The sequence below is a fragment of the Panthera leo genome, chromosome F3, assembly GCF_018350215.1.
Source record: "Panthera leo isolate Ple1 chromosome F3, P.leo_Ple1_pat1.1, whole genome shotgun sequence".
Classification (NCBI taxonomy): domain Eukaryota; kingdom Metazoa; phylum Chordata; class Mammalia; order Carnivora; family Felidae; genus Panthera; species Panthera leo.
Genome location: NC_056696.1, coordinates 30,602,013 through 30,620,803, shown reverse-complemented (window position 1 = coordinate 30,620,803; position 18,791 = coordinate 30,602,013). Strand labels below are relative to the sequence as shown.

The window sequence follows — 18,791 nt, the reverse complement described above, 5'->3', positions numbered from 1 at the left end:
CCCCTGCTTTCACTCTCTCTCTCTCTCACTCTCTCTGTCACTCTCCCTCTCTCTCAAAATAAGTAAATAAACTTTAAGAAATAAGTAAATAAAATGGCAGGATAAACAAGATAGTCATGGGTAAAATAATTATATTTTTGCCTATAAATTTGTATTTGCAAATTTGTAGCAAAGTTCATGAACTAATTAAATTGACTTTAGTAATAGGCAAAATTGGAACCTTTATTGGAATTTCATAATGAGGTCATGTTTTGGAAAGAATGGGAGTGGAAAAGCCAATTGTAACAAGAAAGAACTTTTTAAAAAAAGTATATTAATTTTTGAGAAAGAGAGCAAGAGTGCATGTGTGTGCATGAGTGGGGGAGGGTCAGAGAGAGAAAGAATCCCAAGCAGGCTCCACACTGTCAGTGCAGTCTGATGTGGGGCTCGAACTCATAATCCGTGAGACCACGACCTGAGCCGAAATCAAGAGTTGAACGCTTAACCAACTGAGCCACCCAAATGCCCCAAGAAGAAAGAACTTTTACATGTTATTATGTGTACCGAAATATATAAAAATATGCTATAGTTATATTTAATTCTTACCACTGTTTGATATTTTAAATTTATATTAAATTGTGTGATGCCTTCCACATTTCAATCAGTTAGACATGGATTGTCAGATTTTGAAAATGGATTTGATACATTTGGGATATTCTTAACAGTGTTTGTTTTATAATAGCAGCTTTTCACTTAACACGATTTAGCAACATCTAATATTAAAATTTTTTGAACAGTTAGCTTTAATAAACAGTGATTTTGAATGCTAGTTACAATAATCTCAGATGAAAAGATTGAATACAGTCTTTTGAAGTGTATGCTTCATGCCCCTGTGTGTTTGGTAATATTAAAGTGAATAGGTTCTTGGCATTTGCAGATTACATACTCATGAGGCAGTGTAATGTTATGTTTAAGAGCATGCATTCTAGAGCTGCAGTGCCTAAATTCAAATCTTGTCTTTGCTACTTACTACTTGTATGATCTTAAATAAGTTACTTAATTTCTCTGAATCTGTGTTCTCTCATCTATAGAGAGAATCGAATAGTAGTTATTCATAAAGTTGTGAATTAAATTAATTGACCTATGTTAAACACTTAAAATAATGCCTGGTGTATAATAAGTGTCACATAAACGTTTATCATTAGTACTGATAGGGCAGTGTTTCATAATATATAGTAATTTGTATTTGCTGAAGCATGTGTTGAATTATAGGGCTGCTAATGTTAAGAGTGAGGCCGCTGCTGGTGATACAGGTGAAAAGGCCTAAAAAAATAGTGGACTGGCACATAATAGGAAATCAATTGGTATTTTTCATACAAATAACTGAATTAATCATGAATGAAAGAAAAAATAGAAATAAAAATAAAAAGAGAAGAAACAGAAATTTTGGCTGAATTTGAATAGTGGGATGTCCTAAATGCATAGAAACATTAATGTAAAGAAGTCATTTAAAGATTTACAGTTGCAGTTGGTTAAATTCTGTGGGAAAAAAAAGATTTACTATAGGAATATTCTCAAATTTGAATGGCTATAGCCATATGAGGAAGTTGGCAAATTCTCTCTTGAGAAAGGAAGTTATAACATTAGACAGAATTGGCAAAAACAGCCATTTCAGTGCTCTGGAAATTGATCAAAGGGACAGGACAATCTGAAAAGTGTTTATGCTTGAAAAACAACCAAACTTTGGGAAAGAGTGGGAGTCTGTGGCATTTTTTCCTGGGCTACTCTCTTTTCCCTGCTTGTCAGGTGTGAAGTTTCTTCCAGATTGAAGCAGGCCATGAGGGCCAACTGTGAGGTTGCATGCGTGTGTACATGAACAAGGAGATGTCCCAGTTGAAAGTAAAAACCAAGGGAGATTTGTAAGTGTCCTAAATTTTTACTGTGTTCTACACATCAGCAGATGACAAGCTTTAGGGGCTCAGGTATTTGAATATAACCTCTTTTCAATCACAGGTTGAACACTTAAGCTATGCAGACACAGGATGATCCCCAGGAAGTGAAGCTCAAAAATAAAAACAAAAGAATGAGCAGAGATAGCAACAGCTGCTTGTAACAATGTGGTGGGAGAAGCAGCTATACAGATCTAGCTGAAACAAGTTAACAAAGAACAAACCAACCAACTGCCATGATAACAGTCTTCTTGGGAACAAAGTCAGGCTCTAGAGTTGCTAAAATATATCATCCAAAATATCCCATTTTCGGGGCGCCTGGGTGGCTCAGTCGGTTAAGCGTCCGACTTCAGCTCAGGTCACGATCTCGCGGTCCGTGAGTTCCAGCCCCGCGTCGGGCTCTGGGCTGATGGCTCAGAGCCTGGAGCCTGCTTCCGATTCTGTGTCTCCCTCTCTCTCTGCCCCTCCCCCGTTCATGCTCTGTCTCTCTCTGTCTCAAAAATAAATAAACGTTAAAAAAAAAAAATTAAATAAAAATTCAAAATATCCCATTTTCAACAAATATTATATGATATACACAGAAACAAAAAAGTGTGACTCATGTGCAGGGAAAAAAGTGGTCAATAGAAATTGACTTTAAATGTCCCCAGGTTGGATTTAACAGATTTCAAAGTGGTTATTATAAGTATGTTCAAAAACTGAAGGAAGCCATGTTTAAAGAATTAAAGAAAAGTATGACAACAATGAATCAACAAATAGAAATTCTTGATGAGGAGATATAAAGTATATATAAAAAAAGACCCAAAATTCTCAAGTTGAAAAGTACAATAATTGAAATGAAGAATCATTGGGGGGAGGGGGTGGAATTCATTAGAGCGTATCTATAGCAAATTTGAGATAGATGAAGGAAGAAACAATTAACTTGAAGATAGAATGATAGAAATAATCAAATCTGTAAAAAAGCTGCCCCAAAATTTGAAGAAAAAGAACAGGGCTACACAAACCTGTAAGACAATATCAAATATACCAGGGAGTCCCAGAATGAGAGGAAAGAGAGAAAGGGGAAAGTATTCCAAAAGTATTTGGAAATGTAATGGCTAAAAACATCCCAAATTTGGTAAAAAAACATTGATATGCATCCAAGAAGCTCAATGGACTTTAATTAGGAAGGTATACCTGGTCAAATTGTTGAAAGGCAAAAACAAAGAGGACGCTCTTGAAAGCAGCAAAAGAGAAAGCGCTCATTGTATACAAGGAAACATTAATGTCTGACTTCCCATTAAAAATGATGGAAGACAGTTTACACTTTAAGTTATAAAATAAACAAGTCACGGAAATGAAAAATACTGTTTAGGGAATATAGTAAATAATACTGTATGGTGACAAATGGTGACTACACTACTGTGATAAGCATTGAGTAAAGTCAGATTGCTGAAGCAATGTGTCATATGCTTGAAACTAATATAACATTGTATGTCAGTTATACCTCAATAATAATAATAATAATAATAATAATAATAATAATAATAATAAAGGGCGCCTGGGTGGCTCAGTCAGTTAAGTGTCCGACTTTGGCTCAGGTCTTGATCTCACGGTTCATGAGTTCGAGCCCTGCGTCGGGCTCTGTGCTGTCAGCTCTGAGCCTGGAGCCTGCTTTGGATTCTGTGTCTCCCTCTCTCTCTCTGTTCCTCCCCTGATTGTGCTCTGTTTGTCTCTCTCTCTAAAAAATAAATAAACATTAAAAAAATAATAATAATAATACCAGTGGGAGGCAGAAGACAGTGAAGTGACATACGCAAAGTGCTGAAAGGAAGTAACCATCAACCAAGAATTCTCTATCCAGCAAAATTATCCTTCAAAAATGAAGATGAAATAAAGAAAGTCCCAAATAAAGACTAAGGGAATTCATTGCTAGACTTGCCTTACAAGAAATAATGCAGGAAATCCTTCAGGCTGAAAGGAAATCACACCACATAGTAACTTGAATTTCTAGGAGGAAATGAAGAGAACTGGAATGGTAAAACATGAGTCACTGAAGACTATTTTTTCCTCATTTTTCTTCTCAACTTCTTTTAAAAGACGTAAGATTATATGAAACAATAATTATAACACTGTGCTGTTGAGTTTATAACATCCAGAAGTAATATATTAGGTATATGACAATAATAGACAAAGGGCAGAAGGAATGGAGCTATAATGGAGCAAAGTTTCTACATTTCACCTTCATTAAGTTGGTATTAATCTGAAGTAGATTGTGATAAATTAAGATGCATATTGTAATCCTTACAGCAACCACTAAAAAAATATATAGTAAAAGAAAATTAATAGAGGAACTGAAATAGTACAATAAAAAGTACTGATACGAAAGACAGCTGTAAAAGATTAACAAAAAAAGACAGTAGATGTAGAAAACAAGTGGCAAAATGGCAAATGTAAACCCACCACACCAATAAGTACAATGAAATACGAATGTTTAAACATGACAAACAAAAGGCAGAGGTTATTAAACTGGATTAAAAAAAAAGTAAGATTCAATTATCTTCTGTGTATGAGAGACATAAATAGGTTAAAAGAAAAAGGATGGGAAGAGATAAACCATGTAAATGGTAACCATAAGAGAGCTGAAGTGGCTCTATTAAATACCAGACAAACTAGCTGTGAAGACAAGAGACTTACTAGAGACTAAGACAGAATTTTCATAGGGATAAAAGGGTCAGTACAATAGATGCATATGCACCAACAGCTTCTATACATAAGAAGTGAAATCTGACTGAATTGAAGGGTAAATAGGCAATCCAATAATAATAAAAGGAGGTTTCAATACCCCATGCTTGGTAAATTAGAAAATCAGCAAGGATACTGAGAAGGCTTCAGTAACATTATCAAACATCTCTGACATATATGGAACAATGATTACAGAATGCGTTCTTAGCACATGTATATGGAACATTCTCCAAGATCGATCATATGCTATACCACAAAACAAGCTTCAGTATTTAAAAGGATTTAAGTCATACAACATGGTCTGATCATAACAATTTAATTATCATTCAGAGATCTGGTGAGTCCACAAATATTTGGAAATTAAACACACTTCTAAATAACCTATGAGTCAAAGAAGAAGTCTCAAGAGAAGCTAGAAAATGTTTTTAATGGAATCAAAACACAGAAAATATCAAAATTTATCAGATGCAGCTAAATCAGTTCTTAAGGAAAATTTATGGCTTATAAACTCCTATATCCGAAAAGAAGAAAGGTCTCAAATGAAAATCTCACCTTGCACCTTAGCAAACTGGAAATTTACTGTGTTATTAGAGGAAAGATAAGTATATAGATCAATGGAATGGAATTGAGAATCCAGAAATAAACCCTTACATTAATGGTCTATTAATTTTCAATAAAGGTGCAAAAAGAATTTGATGGTGAAAAATAGTCTTTTAAACCAATGTTGCTGGGAAAATCAAGTCACATGCTAAAATCAAAATGAACTAAGACCCTTACTTTATACCATATGTAAAAATGAACTCAAAGTAGCTCATAGATGAAAAATGGAAGGCAAAACTAAAAATTGTAGAAGAAACCATAGGAGAAAATCTTGATGATCTTGGGTTAGGCAAAGAGTTATTAGATATGATACCAAAAACATCCATAAAAGAAAAAAAATTGATAATGTGGGCTTCATTAAAATTAAAAACTTTTATACTTCAAAAGATAGCAGTCATAAAATGAGAAGACAAGCCACAGAATGGAAAAAATATTTCAAATCATGTAACTAATGAGGACTTGTATTCAGACTATATAAAGAACTCTTATAGTGGTACCTGGCTGGCTAGGTCAGTAGAACATGAGAATCTTGATCTTGGGGTTGTAAGTTTGAGCCCCACATTGGGTTTAAGTAATTGATTATTTTAAGTTGATTATTTTAAGTAATCACTTAAAATAAAATCTTTAAAAAAAAAAAAGAAAGAACTCTTATAACTCAGTAAATATAAAAATGGGCAAATTATTCACCAAGGAAGCTACATGAAAGGCTTCGAAGGCCATCCAACGATGGTCACCATCATTACTCACCAAGGAATAGAAATTAAAATTATAATAAGATGCCTCTAATACCCACTAAAAGGTCTGTAATCAAAAGATAGACTGTATTGAGTGTTGGTGAGCATGTAGAGAAACTGGAACTCTCATATATTGCTGTTGGGAATGTAAAATGGCACAGCTATTTTAGAAAGGTTGGGCACTTTCTTAAAAAGCTAAACAAATATTCCACATGACCCAGCAATTCCACTCCTAGGAATGTCCTTGAGAGAAATGAAGACATGTTTACACAAAGACATATATGTGAATGTTAATAGTAATACTATTCATTATAGCCTCAGCCTGGAAAGTCTACATGTCCATTAACTGGTGAGTAGATTAACAAAATATGTTCTATCCAAACAATGGAATGCTACTCAGAAATAAAACGGAACAGGCTTTGATACCTGCTACAACTTGGATGAATCTGAAAAACATTATGCTAAGTGAAAGAAGATAACTGCAAAAGGCAACATATTTTATGAGTCCAATTACATGAAATATCCAGAAAGGGCATATTTATAGAGACAGAAGGCAGATCATTGTTTGCCCAGGGCTGGGGATGGAAATGACGATTAATGTAAACATCACGAGGAAATTTTTTAGGGTGATCAAAGTGTTCTAGAACTGGATTCTGTGATGGTTGCACAACTTTTTACATTTACTAAGTAAGAATCATTGAATTGCACACTTACAACAGATGAATTTTATGCTATATAAATCATCTCTCAGTAAAGCTGCGAAAACAAAATTTGAGGATGCATGAACGTTTCAAGGCACATTCTTTCAGCATGCCCATGAAAGGAGTAACTGGATCTCTCAGATTTTGGCACAGTATCTAATTAATATCATGATGTGCTTTGGAATAGAAAACTGATGGGTATTAACTGTCCTATTATACTATATGAGCTTGAGAGAAACAAAGTGAGTTACTCAAGGTCATGTTAAAAATCAGTTGAAAGCCGTAAACACAGATATCCCCTACCACCCCACAGCTACAGCGGTGTTAGACATAGCTCCCTTTCAAGGAAATCTCGTCATTTGGCTATTCATCAAGTCCACTTGTCACTGGGGTTGAATTGAGCAGTTCTTTCCATTCATATATTTTTGTTTTCCTTTGATTCACCAGTTGGATTCCTATTACTCACTAAGTCCTTCTTTTTTAGCTCTTGCAGTTCAACCCTGTGGAGCGTCTTGGTGCTGGAGTTGCTGGTGTTGAAGATATCAAATCTCATCCATTTTTTACCCCTGTGGATTGGGCAGAACTGATGAGATGAACAGAATGCAGGGTTATCTGTGCACATTCTGATCTTCTCTGTGACAGGCATCTCCAGCACAGAGGCAGCTCTGCCTCACAGTCACTTATGGAGCACCAAGACATTGGGATAAAGACCTTTAGAGGAAACGGGGGAAGAAAAAGGCTGAAAGAGAACAGTTCCTTTACCATGACTCTCTGGACAAGATACTGGCTACATTTGCAAGGGGCTTTTATGTGCAGACCTTTAACAAAGGTTTGATCTTTATTTTATCTGCATTTAGTGTGGCAGATGGGTTGTATGCCCAGCTGAAAGAAGAATGCCCTTCAAGAACTTCCTCTGAAAGCTCCAAGTGTACATTTAAGTGTTACTTGAAAGGAGGACCTTTACATGGCAGCTAATAGTGCTTTCTGCTAAGCAAGATTGGTTTATATGATCGTAATTAATATTTGCCGAATAATACACTAAAAGTGCTTCATGAATAGTGTCATCTATGGAGCTTAAAAAGTGAGAAAAAAAAAGGATATATACATCATGTCTGATAGAAAACACGCACCATGATGCTGTATAATTAATATGTGCTGAATGTGGTTCCATACTATCTCATGCTTTCTGAAGTCCACGTGAAGAGAAAACTCATGTTGTCAACTTTATACTTGGTTGGTTGGTACTGCTTATGGAAGGGTTCGTATAAACACTCACTGTCTCTCAACTTTATCCTTCTGCGCCCTACGCCCTTTGCCTATTCTCTCATATCCGATTCCCTTTTCCTCCACTAGTACATATGCAACAAAAAGGGAAGGGAGTATTTATTTCCCCAAATTGTATCCACTTAATAAGGACAAAGAAATCATGATTATAAAATAAACATGGTAAAAATTGAAATCTCTCCTTTATTTAATTGCTTAAGTTTTTTGTTTTGCTTTGTTTTAGAAGGGTCTCTCATTTTGGAATGTTAACAATTTCTGCTGCTGCTTATGCTTGACTTCATTTTAGGTTTTTGGTTTGGTATACTAAGAACCAAAGGATCTCATGTAAATGGAATTGAATGGCAATCCTATTTTATTACTTAGTGATGAGATTTCCAGATTTGACCTCCTAATCTACTTGACATTATATAGAAAGTATATGAGTATTTATACATCTACGAATATTTGTATTTATTTCTTTATGTTGCTAAGATAGCTCCTGCATTCGTGCCTTGTTTATAACAATTTACAAATGTTTTAAAAGCATTAATGTCTCTCTTTTTAAACTTTATCCAAAGATGAAAGAATAAATTACTTTTTTCGGAGTTAGGGGCCATCAGAAGTAATAGAAGTCTTCCATATTTTTAATCCTCCGAGTTTTTGAGATCGAGAGTCGATTCCTACTCTAGGAGCATCTATACAGTTTCCATTTGCCATCAGCTAGGTCCTCCCATCAAAATAAATGGAAGCAGAAAATGCTTTAGTGAAACAAAGGAAATGTGCAAGCATTTTTTCTTTTTCTATTTTCCTACTTCCCCTTTTTCCTTCTGGTTCCCTTATAACCTGAACCTCAGACGAAGGACTGCAACAACACCAGGATGGGGAGCGGGTCACCAGGATCAAAGCGCAATCAAGATGACATCACTCCCTGGAACTGGATTTGGACTCACCAACTCCCTGGGCTCATAACAGGAACTCATGCAGGTGAGACTGAAGAATGACTTCCTGTGTAGGACCGGTAGGAAATCTGCAAGTACTTAGAGCTGGCCACTGCAGAGCTTCCTTCCAGAAGTGCCCTGTGACAGGAAAGTAGGACCTCACAACTAAGGGGAAGCTCCCAGCCCTGCCACATGATTTTGGTTCCTTGGATTCAGGACAGTAATGTCAACAGATGGTTGCTGTGTCAGTGTGTTGACATAGCTCCATTGCTTCAGCTCCCTTTTTCTCTCTATAGATTTGATTGGAACTTGTGCTTAATGTAGATGTATCATTCGTAATCATGGTGGACTTGAATTATTATAGTAGTAAACACATAGGATATGGCTTTGGGGTGATGAACCCAAGTCTGTTTTTATTTGATGATGTGCATTAAAATATTAGTATTTTTAAATGCTGTGGGTGATACTGCTTTTTTGTTTTTTTAAATTTTTTTAATTATTTTTTTTAATGTTTATTTTTGAGAGACAGAGCATGAGTTGGGGAGGGGGGCAGAGAAAGAGAGGGGAGACACAGAATCCGAAGCCGGCTTCAGGCTTTGAGCTGTCAGCACAAAGCCCAACGCAGGGCTCAAACTTAGGAACCCTGAGATCATGACCTGAGCTGAGGTTGGTCACTTAACTGACTGAGCCACCCAGGTGCCCCTGTTGTTTTTTATTTTTTATTTTTATTTTTTTGAGCATATGTCCTGTGGGTCAAAACATGGAAGAACTTACCATTTTGTATTTTTCATTTGATTTTTTATTGTAGGAAAACATACATAGTATAAAATTGACCATTTTAACTACTTTTAAGTACACAATTTAGTGGCATTAAGTACATTCCCGTTTTATCCAGCCATCACCACCGTATGTATATCTCAGAACTTTCTAATTATCCCAAATTGTAATTCCACCCATTAAACAGTACCTTCTCTTTCCCGTCCCCCTTCCTCCCAGCCCCTAGTAACCACTGTTCTACTTTCTATCTCTATGAATTTGACTCTTTGAGGTCTCTCATAGAAGTGGAATCCTATAATATTCATTCATCCTTTTGTGTCTGGCTTAATTTCACTTACAACGTTTTCAAGGTTCATTCATACTATAGCATATATCAGAATTTCATTCCTTTTTAAGGCTGAATAATATTCCACTGTATATATAGACCACATTTTGTTTAGCCATTCACCTGTCAGTGGACATTTGGGTGTTTCCACCTTTTGGCTATTGTGAACAATCTCATTATGAACATTGATGTGTAAACATCTGTTCAAGTCAGTACTCTCATTTGATTTTATATTTTTATATGAAATTACCAGTGTCATTATTTTATGATGCTTTTTATAAGCAGGTTGTCAATAATAAGTGTGATATAATGCCACCTATCTTAAGATAGGATATGAAAGTCTACCATTTCTATTACACAGAAGTAGAGTTAAGCTCCCGAAAAGTGAGAGAGAATGCTATCATTTTAGCAATTCAACTATGACATGAGTTAAAACTTTTTGAGACATAGTACTTTTCAACTTGTTATAACTGAACTCTTGATAACATATTTAAACTGCCTTTTAAACATTTACTTATTTAGTTATTTTAGAAAGAGAGCGTGAGTGGGGGAGGGGGCAGAGAGAGAGAGAGAAAGAGACAATCTTAAGCAGGCTCCAATGCTCAGCGTGGAGCCTGACATGGGGCTCAATCCCACGCACGACCCTGGGATCATGACCTGAACCAAAATCTAGAGTGAGATGCTCAACCAACTGAACCACCCAGGCACCCCCTTTTAAACATTTTAAAACAGCTACAATTCCTGTTGTGTTTTGACCCTCAAGTTTTTTCTATCATCTCTTATTTCAGTCATTGTGAACCACGATCGAGTTTTGCTTTCATACAATGGATGTATTGAAGAATATAAAATTATAAATAATACTTACACTATGGCCAGAAACACTATATTAGGACTTCATACATAGAATGCCCTCATTGAATTCGGTTGCCCATATTTATGAATCCAAGCAGAAAAAAATCTGACTGTATTAGTGAAAGGCTCTTGGCTTTGCAAGGGGCCCCTTGTAGCATCTTTATTTGACTCACTTAGGGAATGCTTTATAGCAGAAGCCAAGGCATAAGCTGGATCATTTTTCTTCTTAAGAGTAATTGATTTAACCTCTGGGCTAGCTAAAGCTCTGGATAATGAAGCCTGGTATTTCAGGCTCTTTCTTTGAGGATTGTAGAAAATAATAGAAAGCCTTACAGTCGTGTCCTGGTCTGATCTCTGTGACTTACTAACATTTTTACCTTAATCAAAGAACAATATTCTAGACCTATTCCCCCACTTACAGAATGAAGGGGTAGGTAAGTTCTAAGCTCCACAGCATGTGGACTTTCTGTTTTTCGGAGTGAGCTAAGTTGATAAACTAACATCGGAGAAAGACAAGGTTAGTGCAAATCTTAAATTAGTGCTTAACTGTTTCCTTATAATTTTGTTTTCTAGTAAATACCACATACTTGGGTCGCTGCCGTCTACCCTCTCAGCAGCATAGCCCTCAGTGGTTATGTGGCTATAAAAATTATAAATAGAATGCAATATTAAAAGGTTATTTCTCAGTGAGCTCTACACTGGAAAAGGAGAGTTGAAGGTCCAGAAAGAAGTACCAAGAGGTGAAAGGAGGTTCGGACACACCTACATTTGCTCACTTCTTAGACCTTTCTCAAAAGCTGTGGTGGTATTTCTACCCCTGTTGCCCTCATCCATCATCTGTTATGTGTTTATTTGACTCAGTTCTTTGGCAGGCATAATCAGAGTACAAAATTGATACTTTCTCTTCCTGTTTAATGCAGAACATTAACCTCTACCAGCCTAGGTAATTTGGACTTTTGAGTATTTGATGTCTACTCAGCTCATTTTAAGGATTTCATATGAAGTCCTTATGCTGAAGGGTTACTAAATGGTAAAAGCTGTGAAGTCAGCTCTTTCTAAATAAAGTTGTAAACATAAGAGCAGCAGGGAAATGGGAAGCAAAGTACTGCGGTCACTTTTTGTGACTCGGAATCACTTGTTTTCTCAAGGACAGTAAATCGGAAAGTGGAGAACAAGCTTCCTCTTTGGGAAGATTTACAGTGGTGGGGATATACAGTCAGGTGGTATGGCTTTGCATTTTTTGGCCTTATCCCATGACTTCTTTCCTTGATCCAGGGATCTCACCTCAGGGAGGAAGAGAGGCAGAAAAGATTTGTGGAGGTGGAAGAGAGAAAGTAACTTGAATGAGGTAGTCGAGGGAAATGAAGCAGGGCACTTGTCAGCCGTGCTGGCCCTGGTGTCTGGAGCACTAGAGAGCCTGCTTTGTTGAGCTAGATTTAAAGGGCAATCCTTTGTTCTTCTCCCAGGAAGAGGTAGGCAGAAAGTGAAACTATTCCTGCTATTCCAGGAAGAGAGATAGTGAACTGCCTTTTTGGAAAAGATTAAGTGACAAGCTTGTCAGAGTCTGTTCTGTCTCCATCTCCTTGCTGAAGACAGCTGGTACGGCTGGTAGAGGCCATGAGTGTCTGCAAAGAGTTACTGGGATTTCTTTGGGGCAGAAATACCTCTCGCTGAATGTTGCGAGAAAGAGTGACAAATGAACTCGCTTTCGGTCACGCTTCGAGTTGTTGGTATCCTGTCTTTGTAAGTCCCAAAGAAATTTCATATCAAAAAGCTATCTCTTCTAGTCATGTTGATCAAATTCCTCCTAGAGCTAATGCACAAGACAGTAGTTCGACCAGCCTCACCAAAAAAAGGCAAATGTAAAGGGGTTCAAATCTATTTCAGCGGTAATGGTGTGGTGTGATGTTGCCTTTTTCACATGGGAGAGATCCATAAAATTGGCTCAAGAGTGACAGATAGAAAACAAGAAGAGAAGGAGGTGTAGTGTTGGCAAAACAAAAGAAAACTCATGCAACTATTCGGTCTCTTGGGCTTGTTCTGGAAAGAAAATGTGTTAAATATTTGAAGGATCTGTCTTCAGCAAAAAGATTCTGAATGACTGAGAGAACTTTAAAACCAAGTCCCCCCCTTACCATGCTCTCCCACTGTTTTCTCATTTTTTCTTTTTCCTTTCTTCGTCTCCTCTTCATCTACCCTTCTTCCCTGTTCTGGACTTCTCTGGTCACTGAACAAAAGAAATGGTGCCTATCTTCAAGGACCTTGTAAAACCCAGGGGAAGGAAAGCATAAATAATAAGTAGGGCAGAATGTTGTAAGTGTTATAAGGTACAAATAGAGGTATGGTGAGCACACAAAGGAGAGATCTGAGGAACTGCAGGAAAGCTTCTTGTATTGGAGCAGTAGCCTGAAGTTTGAATAGTATTTTTAAACATAAGGATTTTTTTTTTAAGATTTTGTTTGGGGAGAAGGAAAAATTCCAGGGGAACAGCAACAACAACAACAACAACAACAAAACAACCAAAACCCAAAAACAATTGTGTGCAAAAAAACCTGGAGATGGGGAAAAGTGAAGCTGTGCATATTGTTTTGGCTGGTGTGTAGATACATGTATTTGAAAGGTAAGTCGGGGCCAGATTAAATGCCTGGCTGAGACGTTTGAGTTTCATTCTCTAGGTTGTAGGGAACTAGTGAAAGTTCTTAGCTGACGTTATTGCAGCCTGCTGTTGAAAAGATAATTTTAGGGTTAGAATGGAGAATAAATTGGAGAGAGCATGGTTAGAGGCAGAGAGATCAGTTCGGAGTTATTGCAGAAATTCAGGCAAGAGATAAAGTCCTGAATTAAGGTGGTAGAAAACAAAGGAGGGGGTACATCATCGTCTTCTTGTCCATGTCTCTTGTGTATAGAGTAGAGTTTCCCTATCAAATAATTGCTTTCCTTGTTTCTTGAAGCCAGTTTATACTAGGAGATTATGGATTTGTTGTTTTTAAAATCACCCCCAAGGAATCTCCAGAGAGACAAACCATTTGTTGATAATGATATTGACTATTCATAGCTTAAAACCCCCCAGGTCCCAACTCCATTTCTTTTTATCATTTTGTGGCACTCCTTCCCATCCTTTGCTTTTAAATAGTTGGTTTGCTTTTATATGGCTAGTCCTCCATTCTTGCTCTTAGAAGGCATTACATCCTGCCAGGTGACTGCTCTTTTTCCCGGACCTCTGACACACATTTAGCTTAGCTCAGTGGTTGTCAAAAAGTGGTCCCAATCTGGGTCAAGGGAATAGGGTGATTTTTACTGTTCTTGCAACTTTTCTTCAAGTTTGAAATGATTGCCAAGTACAGAAGTTTTCAGCAAAATGAAAGAAAAAGTGATCCTCAGACCATCAACATTAGCACCATGTGGGAACTTGTTAGAAATGCAAATTCTCAGGCCCTGTCTCGAATCTACTGACTCAGAACTCTGGGGGCTGACACAGACAGGAGTCTGTCTTAAGCTCTTCCCGGTGATTCTGATGCATGGTTAAATTTGAGGACCACTGGCTTAGTTTAATGGAAACTCATTGCCTCTGCCTTGTATGATCTCATGCAACCCTCCTTGAGATATGTGTTTTGGGTTTGAAGACATCTCCCAACACTTAGAATGTTTCCCAGGAGGCTGGCTCAGGGAGGCCTTGCGTCAACGGGACTCACCCGAAGTGAGGACAGGAGGAAGGGAAATGGCAAGGGGAATAGCCAATTGCATAAAGAAAAAGAGGGGGTGAGAGGAGGAGCCCAGGAGGAGTGATTCGGTTCCCTCAGAGACATGCAGCCAATCCTGTCTCGGTTATCTGGATTCAAATAACCCACCCTTTGTTATAGATAGTGCTCTTCTCTCAAATCCCTTTTTGAAATAGAATAAACACCGCATTATACTGGCAATTCTTTTCATTACGCGTTGTATACCTTGGGGTTATTTGCTCCTTCTTAAAGCAGAGCCACAGCGGAAATTTAGTATTTACTCCCTGCATTGTCCAAAATCTGAATGTGAAGATGCTAAGCTAAGTTTAGGAAAGACACCAGAATGTTCTCATCGGATTCTGAAGTGCGGCAGAGCTCTCTCAGCGAAGAGAATAAAGAGTATTCTCTTTAGAACTGAGGGACCCAGCTGGGGGTGCTTTCTCGGTGGACTCGGCTCTGCCTTTTGAAAATGGGCATCAGGCTTCACAGGAGGGAAGTGAAATGTCCTAGATGTTCCCTGAAGGTTAAGTGTGTGCATGGGTGGGGGTAGGGGTGGGGGGGTTGCTGTGAGGGGGGTCATCCACTGTCCTCTTACTCTTCACTTTAAGGCTCTGTTGTTTATAAGGTACCTCGATTATTAGGTAAGATGATTCATAAAGTTTATTTTGACCAAATGGATATGTGACCGCTCGTGAGCACGTGCAGAATGTTTAGATAATTTTGGCTTTTCAGTAGGTGGGATTTCAGGGACGGCGGGTGTTTCATCTGTCTCTGTGCTCTCACTATGCCCGGACTCAGGCTCACATTGCTTAAAGCGCCATCGACAGGACATGCTTCAAGCGCTTTTTCCAGGGGTGGGCAGGGGTTCCCGCTAATGCCCACCCTTCCCCTCGCACCGCCCCTGATGGTGACGAGGGGCACACCGCGGTGGTTCCGGTTAGGGAGGATGGGATCTGGTGAACAGAGAGAGGCCACCTTGCCCCTGAAAGAATCAACTCTCCTGTTGGGAAATGACCTTTGGGGCTCTTTCCACGGATCTTCTGACTGCAGAGGCCAGTACTCTTTTGGGTGTAGGGCCCTGAGCAGCTCTTGGCAAATGTGATATGGGCAGAGGGGATGCTGCATAGAACTTGATATTTTGAGAAAGATGAAATGCTGCCTGCTTCTTATACTCTCACCTCTTCAGGCCCTAAGCTTAACTCAGTTCAACACCCCCTGCCCCCTGCCAGGCCATACTTCTGCCTAGTAATGATGCCAGTGGTACCTGAAGACTCACTCAGGCTAGGTTCACTTCGGCATCAAAAGTCACTGTAGGGCACAGGGCTTCCTTTCACCTGTACCCTATTCCTGGGGCCAAACACCGCAGTTGTCCTTTCTTGATTGTAAGGATCTCCCCCAGACTGCCGGTCTGGGTCTCACCCTCACCGCTTAGTTGGCCTTCCTGGCGCTGGTGAGTCTTGGCACCCAGAAAGCCGAAAGCAACAGCCATCCTGATGCTGCCACTCTCCGTCCCTCTGCTGCAGATTGAAGCTATATCCAGTAGCTTATCTCCACTGTGGGCTATCATGGTTTGCGGGAGAGGAGGGGTGAGCGTCGCTGCCTGCTGCAGCTGTCTCCTTTTGAATCAGCTACCCCCGCTCCCCAGGTGCCAAAATAGCTCGCTGGGTTGAGAACGCTCCCCATCTCTACCTCTCCCGCCCATTGCAGCGCTGGTAGCAGCTTTCCAACGAGCCTTTTGTTGCGGAAGCTCTAAATCCATGGTAGGGAAATTACCAAGAGACCCTTCCACCGTCTGCCCTCCCTCCCCTTGCTCCGTCTCTTTCTTTCCTTCCTTTGTCTCCTTCCGTAGCTAGGGTCAGAATCCCTAGCCAGACTGAGAACATGGTTGCTATTCCAGGACCCAGATGCCAATATGTGGCAGCATCTGGCTTATTGGCAAGCGTCGCCAGCAGTTGTGCTGGCTGTGTCTAGGCCTGTCATGTGGCTGAGCCTGCTAATGGGGGCCCTGTCACAAAATGGAGTTTCTTTGAGAATATGGTCTCAACCAACGAGCCCACCAGAAAGCAGTGAGCTGTACTGAGAGGACATGAATTATTGGACAGGGTGACTGCCTACTGTAGCTTTGATGCTGATCCTGGACCGTTCCGCAGAAATCCCTGTTTTATGTTGTTGGAGTCTGCTCCTCCTGTAACCTTAACTTCTTCCTGTTAGTGTTTCAGGTGCCTTAAGGCATGGAGCTCCTTGAAAGAGAAACACAAATCACGAAAAACGTTGAGATAAAATCCTGCTCCTCAGAGGCGCCTGTTTGGCACAGGGAGCGCATGATAACAGCTTGCTTTAGAAAGGTGACATTTCTGCTGAAGGCTGAATAATAAAAAATGCATTTTTAAAAACTCAGCTCTTCTGTGTCTTCTGACGGTTGACTTTTGAAGTGAAGGCCATTTCTTCAATGTGAAGGGTCAGTTTCCAGGCTAGCCTCTCCAACCCCCGAACAAGGGCCTATTAACTCTTGTCATCACTGATGAGACTGAGGAACTTTTAAAGTTAATTATCACATAATAGGGCTGTTAGTACTTTTTTCCAAGGTGCAAACACAGAGTGCTCAGAATGTGTCAAGCACTGTCGGAGGCGTTGAGGGGCAGAGACAGATGAAGAGCATGTGATTCCTGCCCCCGTGATGCAGGTCGTTGGTGACCAGAGTGCATATACCTCCATTATATTCTTTCTTCCCTACAGCCTATACAGTTGGACAGGGCGGGTGATATGCTTGTGTTTTACAAATGGAAAAACTCAAATCCCAAGAAGTTGATTTGCCCCAGTTGGCGTGACAAGCTAATAAGAGCTGTGATTGGAAACTAAGTAGTTGTAGTTCTGCTTCATTGAGTGGATGTGTATTGCATTCTCAGGTCACGAACTCCGAAAGGCAGAAGCTGTGTCTTTAACTTTTTGCAAACCGCCCCCAATTAGCAGCCTCCACTCAACGCATGACCCCCTTTCTATACATCTCTCCCAGACACACACACACACAAATATATATATATATATATACACACACATATACATATATATTTATTTATTTATATATAATATATATTATATTTATATATATATGTGTATATATATATATAATATATATATATATAAATGATGTATGTATGTATGTATTTATGTATAAATACAGGGGCTCTTTACAAACTGAAGCCAAGTTTTCCCTGTGACTTGCTGAAAGGAAGGAACCAAAAGGAAGAACATAGCAAAAATCAGCTTGAATTAAAAGATGATAATGATCCTGGGAAGATGGTGGTGGTAATGGCAGTAGCCTACCACCTACACAATCCCACATAAAAACATACAGAGACATGTAGTAAAATCAAAATTGATAGACCACCTCTACAACAAAACCAGGTGACAGGATGCCACAAATCTCAAAATGCAAGTATTTGGGGACAAAATACCAGTAACCATAAGACTTGCATGAGATGGGCATCTGTGTGGGAGACAAAAAGAAGCCACAGTATAGCTCTTCACTGTGTCTGAGAACAGCACCCCAAATAGCCAACCCCAAATAGTTTCACTAGGAAACTCAGACCAATATGAGAACAGCAGCTGAAGGTGAACGCATGTTGCCTGTTCTAATACCCACTGAGCGCAAAGGGCTTGTAATAAGGGATTAAAGGCGCCGGCCCTTTGAACCCTCAAAATTGACTGGCCAGAGCTGCCTTCTAGTACCGGGCCCTTCACTGGGAAGTTACTGGGAATGGTATTAAAATTGAACTGGGTAGGGGCAAGAGAAAGGCCCAATTCAAAGGAAGGGAAGAACAGCCAGGAAATTTCAAAGCAATGTGTCTTTTTTTTTTTTTTTTTTAACAGTTCATACAAACAACAGAAGAGGGAGCTCTGTGAAGTTAGAGCTTTTTAAAAAATTTAGCTTGATTCATTCTCATAGTTTAGGAAAACTAATTTCACATTAAAAATGCACAACAGAAGAGAATCAACATCAAGTCCCATGCAAAGTTATTATAAGAGAAGGAGAATTAGGATTAGAATAATATTCTTATGAACAGTGAAAATATCCCAGGGGTGCCTGGGTGGCTCAGTCGATTGAGAGTCCGACTGTGGATTTCGGCTCAGGTGATGATCTCACAATTCATGGGATCAAGCCCCATGTCGGGCTCTGAGCCGACCGTGTGGAGTCTGCTAGGGATGGGATTCCTGCTTGGGATGGGTTCT

The 18,791-nt window shown here is 39.1% G+C and overlaps 1 protein-coding gene across 12 annotated transcripts in view; it reads left to right on the top strand.

Annotated features, from left to right (window-relative positions):
* Positions 1–18,791, top strand: part of RPS6KC1 (ribosomal protein S6 kinase C1) — a 316,680-nt gene that overhangs the window by 169,792 nt on the left and 128,097 nt on the right. For 6 of the 12 annotated variants that reach the window (XM_042925687.1, XM_042925694.1, XM_042925693.1 and 3 more), the window contains exon 15: positions 8,805–8,934. In XM_042925687.1, coding sequence (XP_042781621.1) covers positions 8,805–8,934 — 130 coding nt within the window. Of the gene's footprint in view, positions 1–1,785; positions 2,292–7,171; positions 8,147–8,804; positions 9,313–16,772; positions 16,926–18,791 lie in introns of those variants that run through there. The other 6 variants (XM_042925696.1, XM_042925695.1, XM_042925689.1 and 3 more) reach the window with 5 other exon arrangements.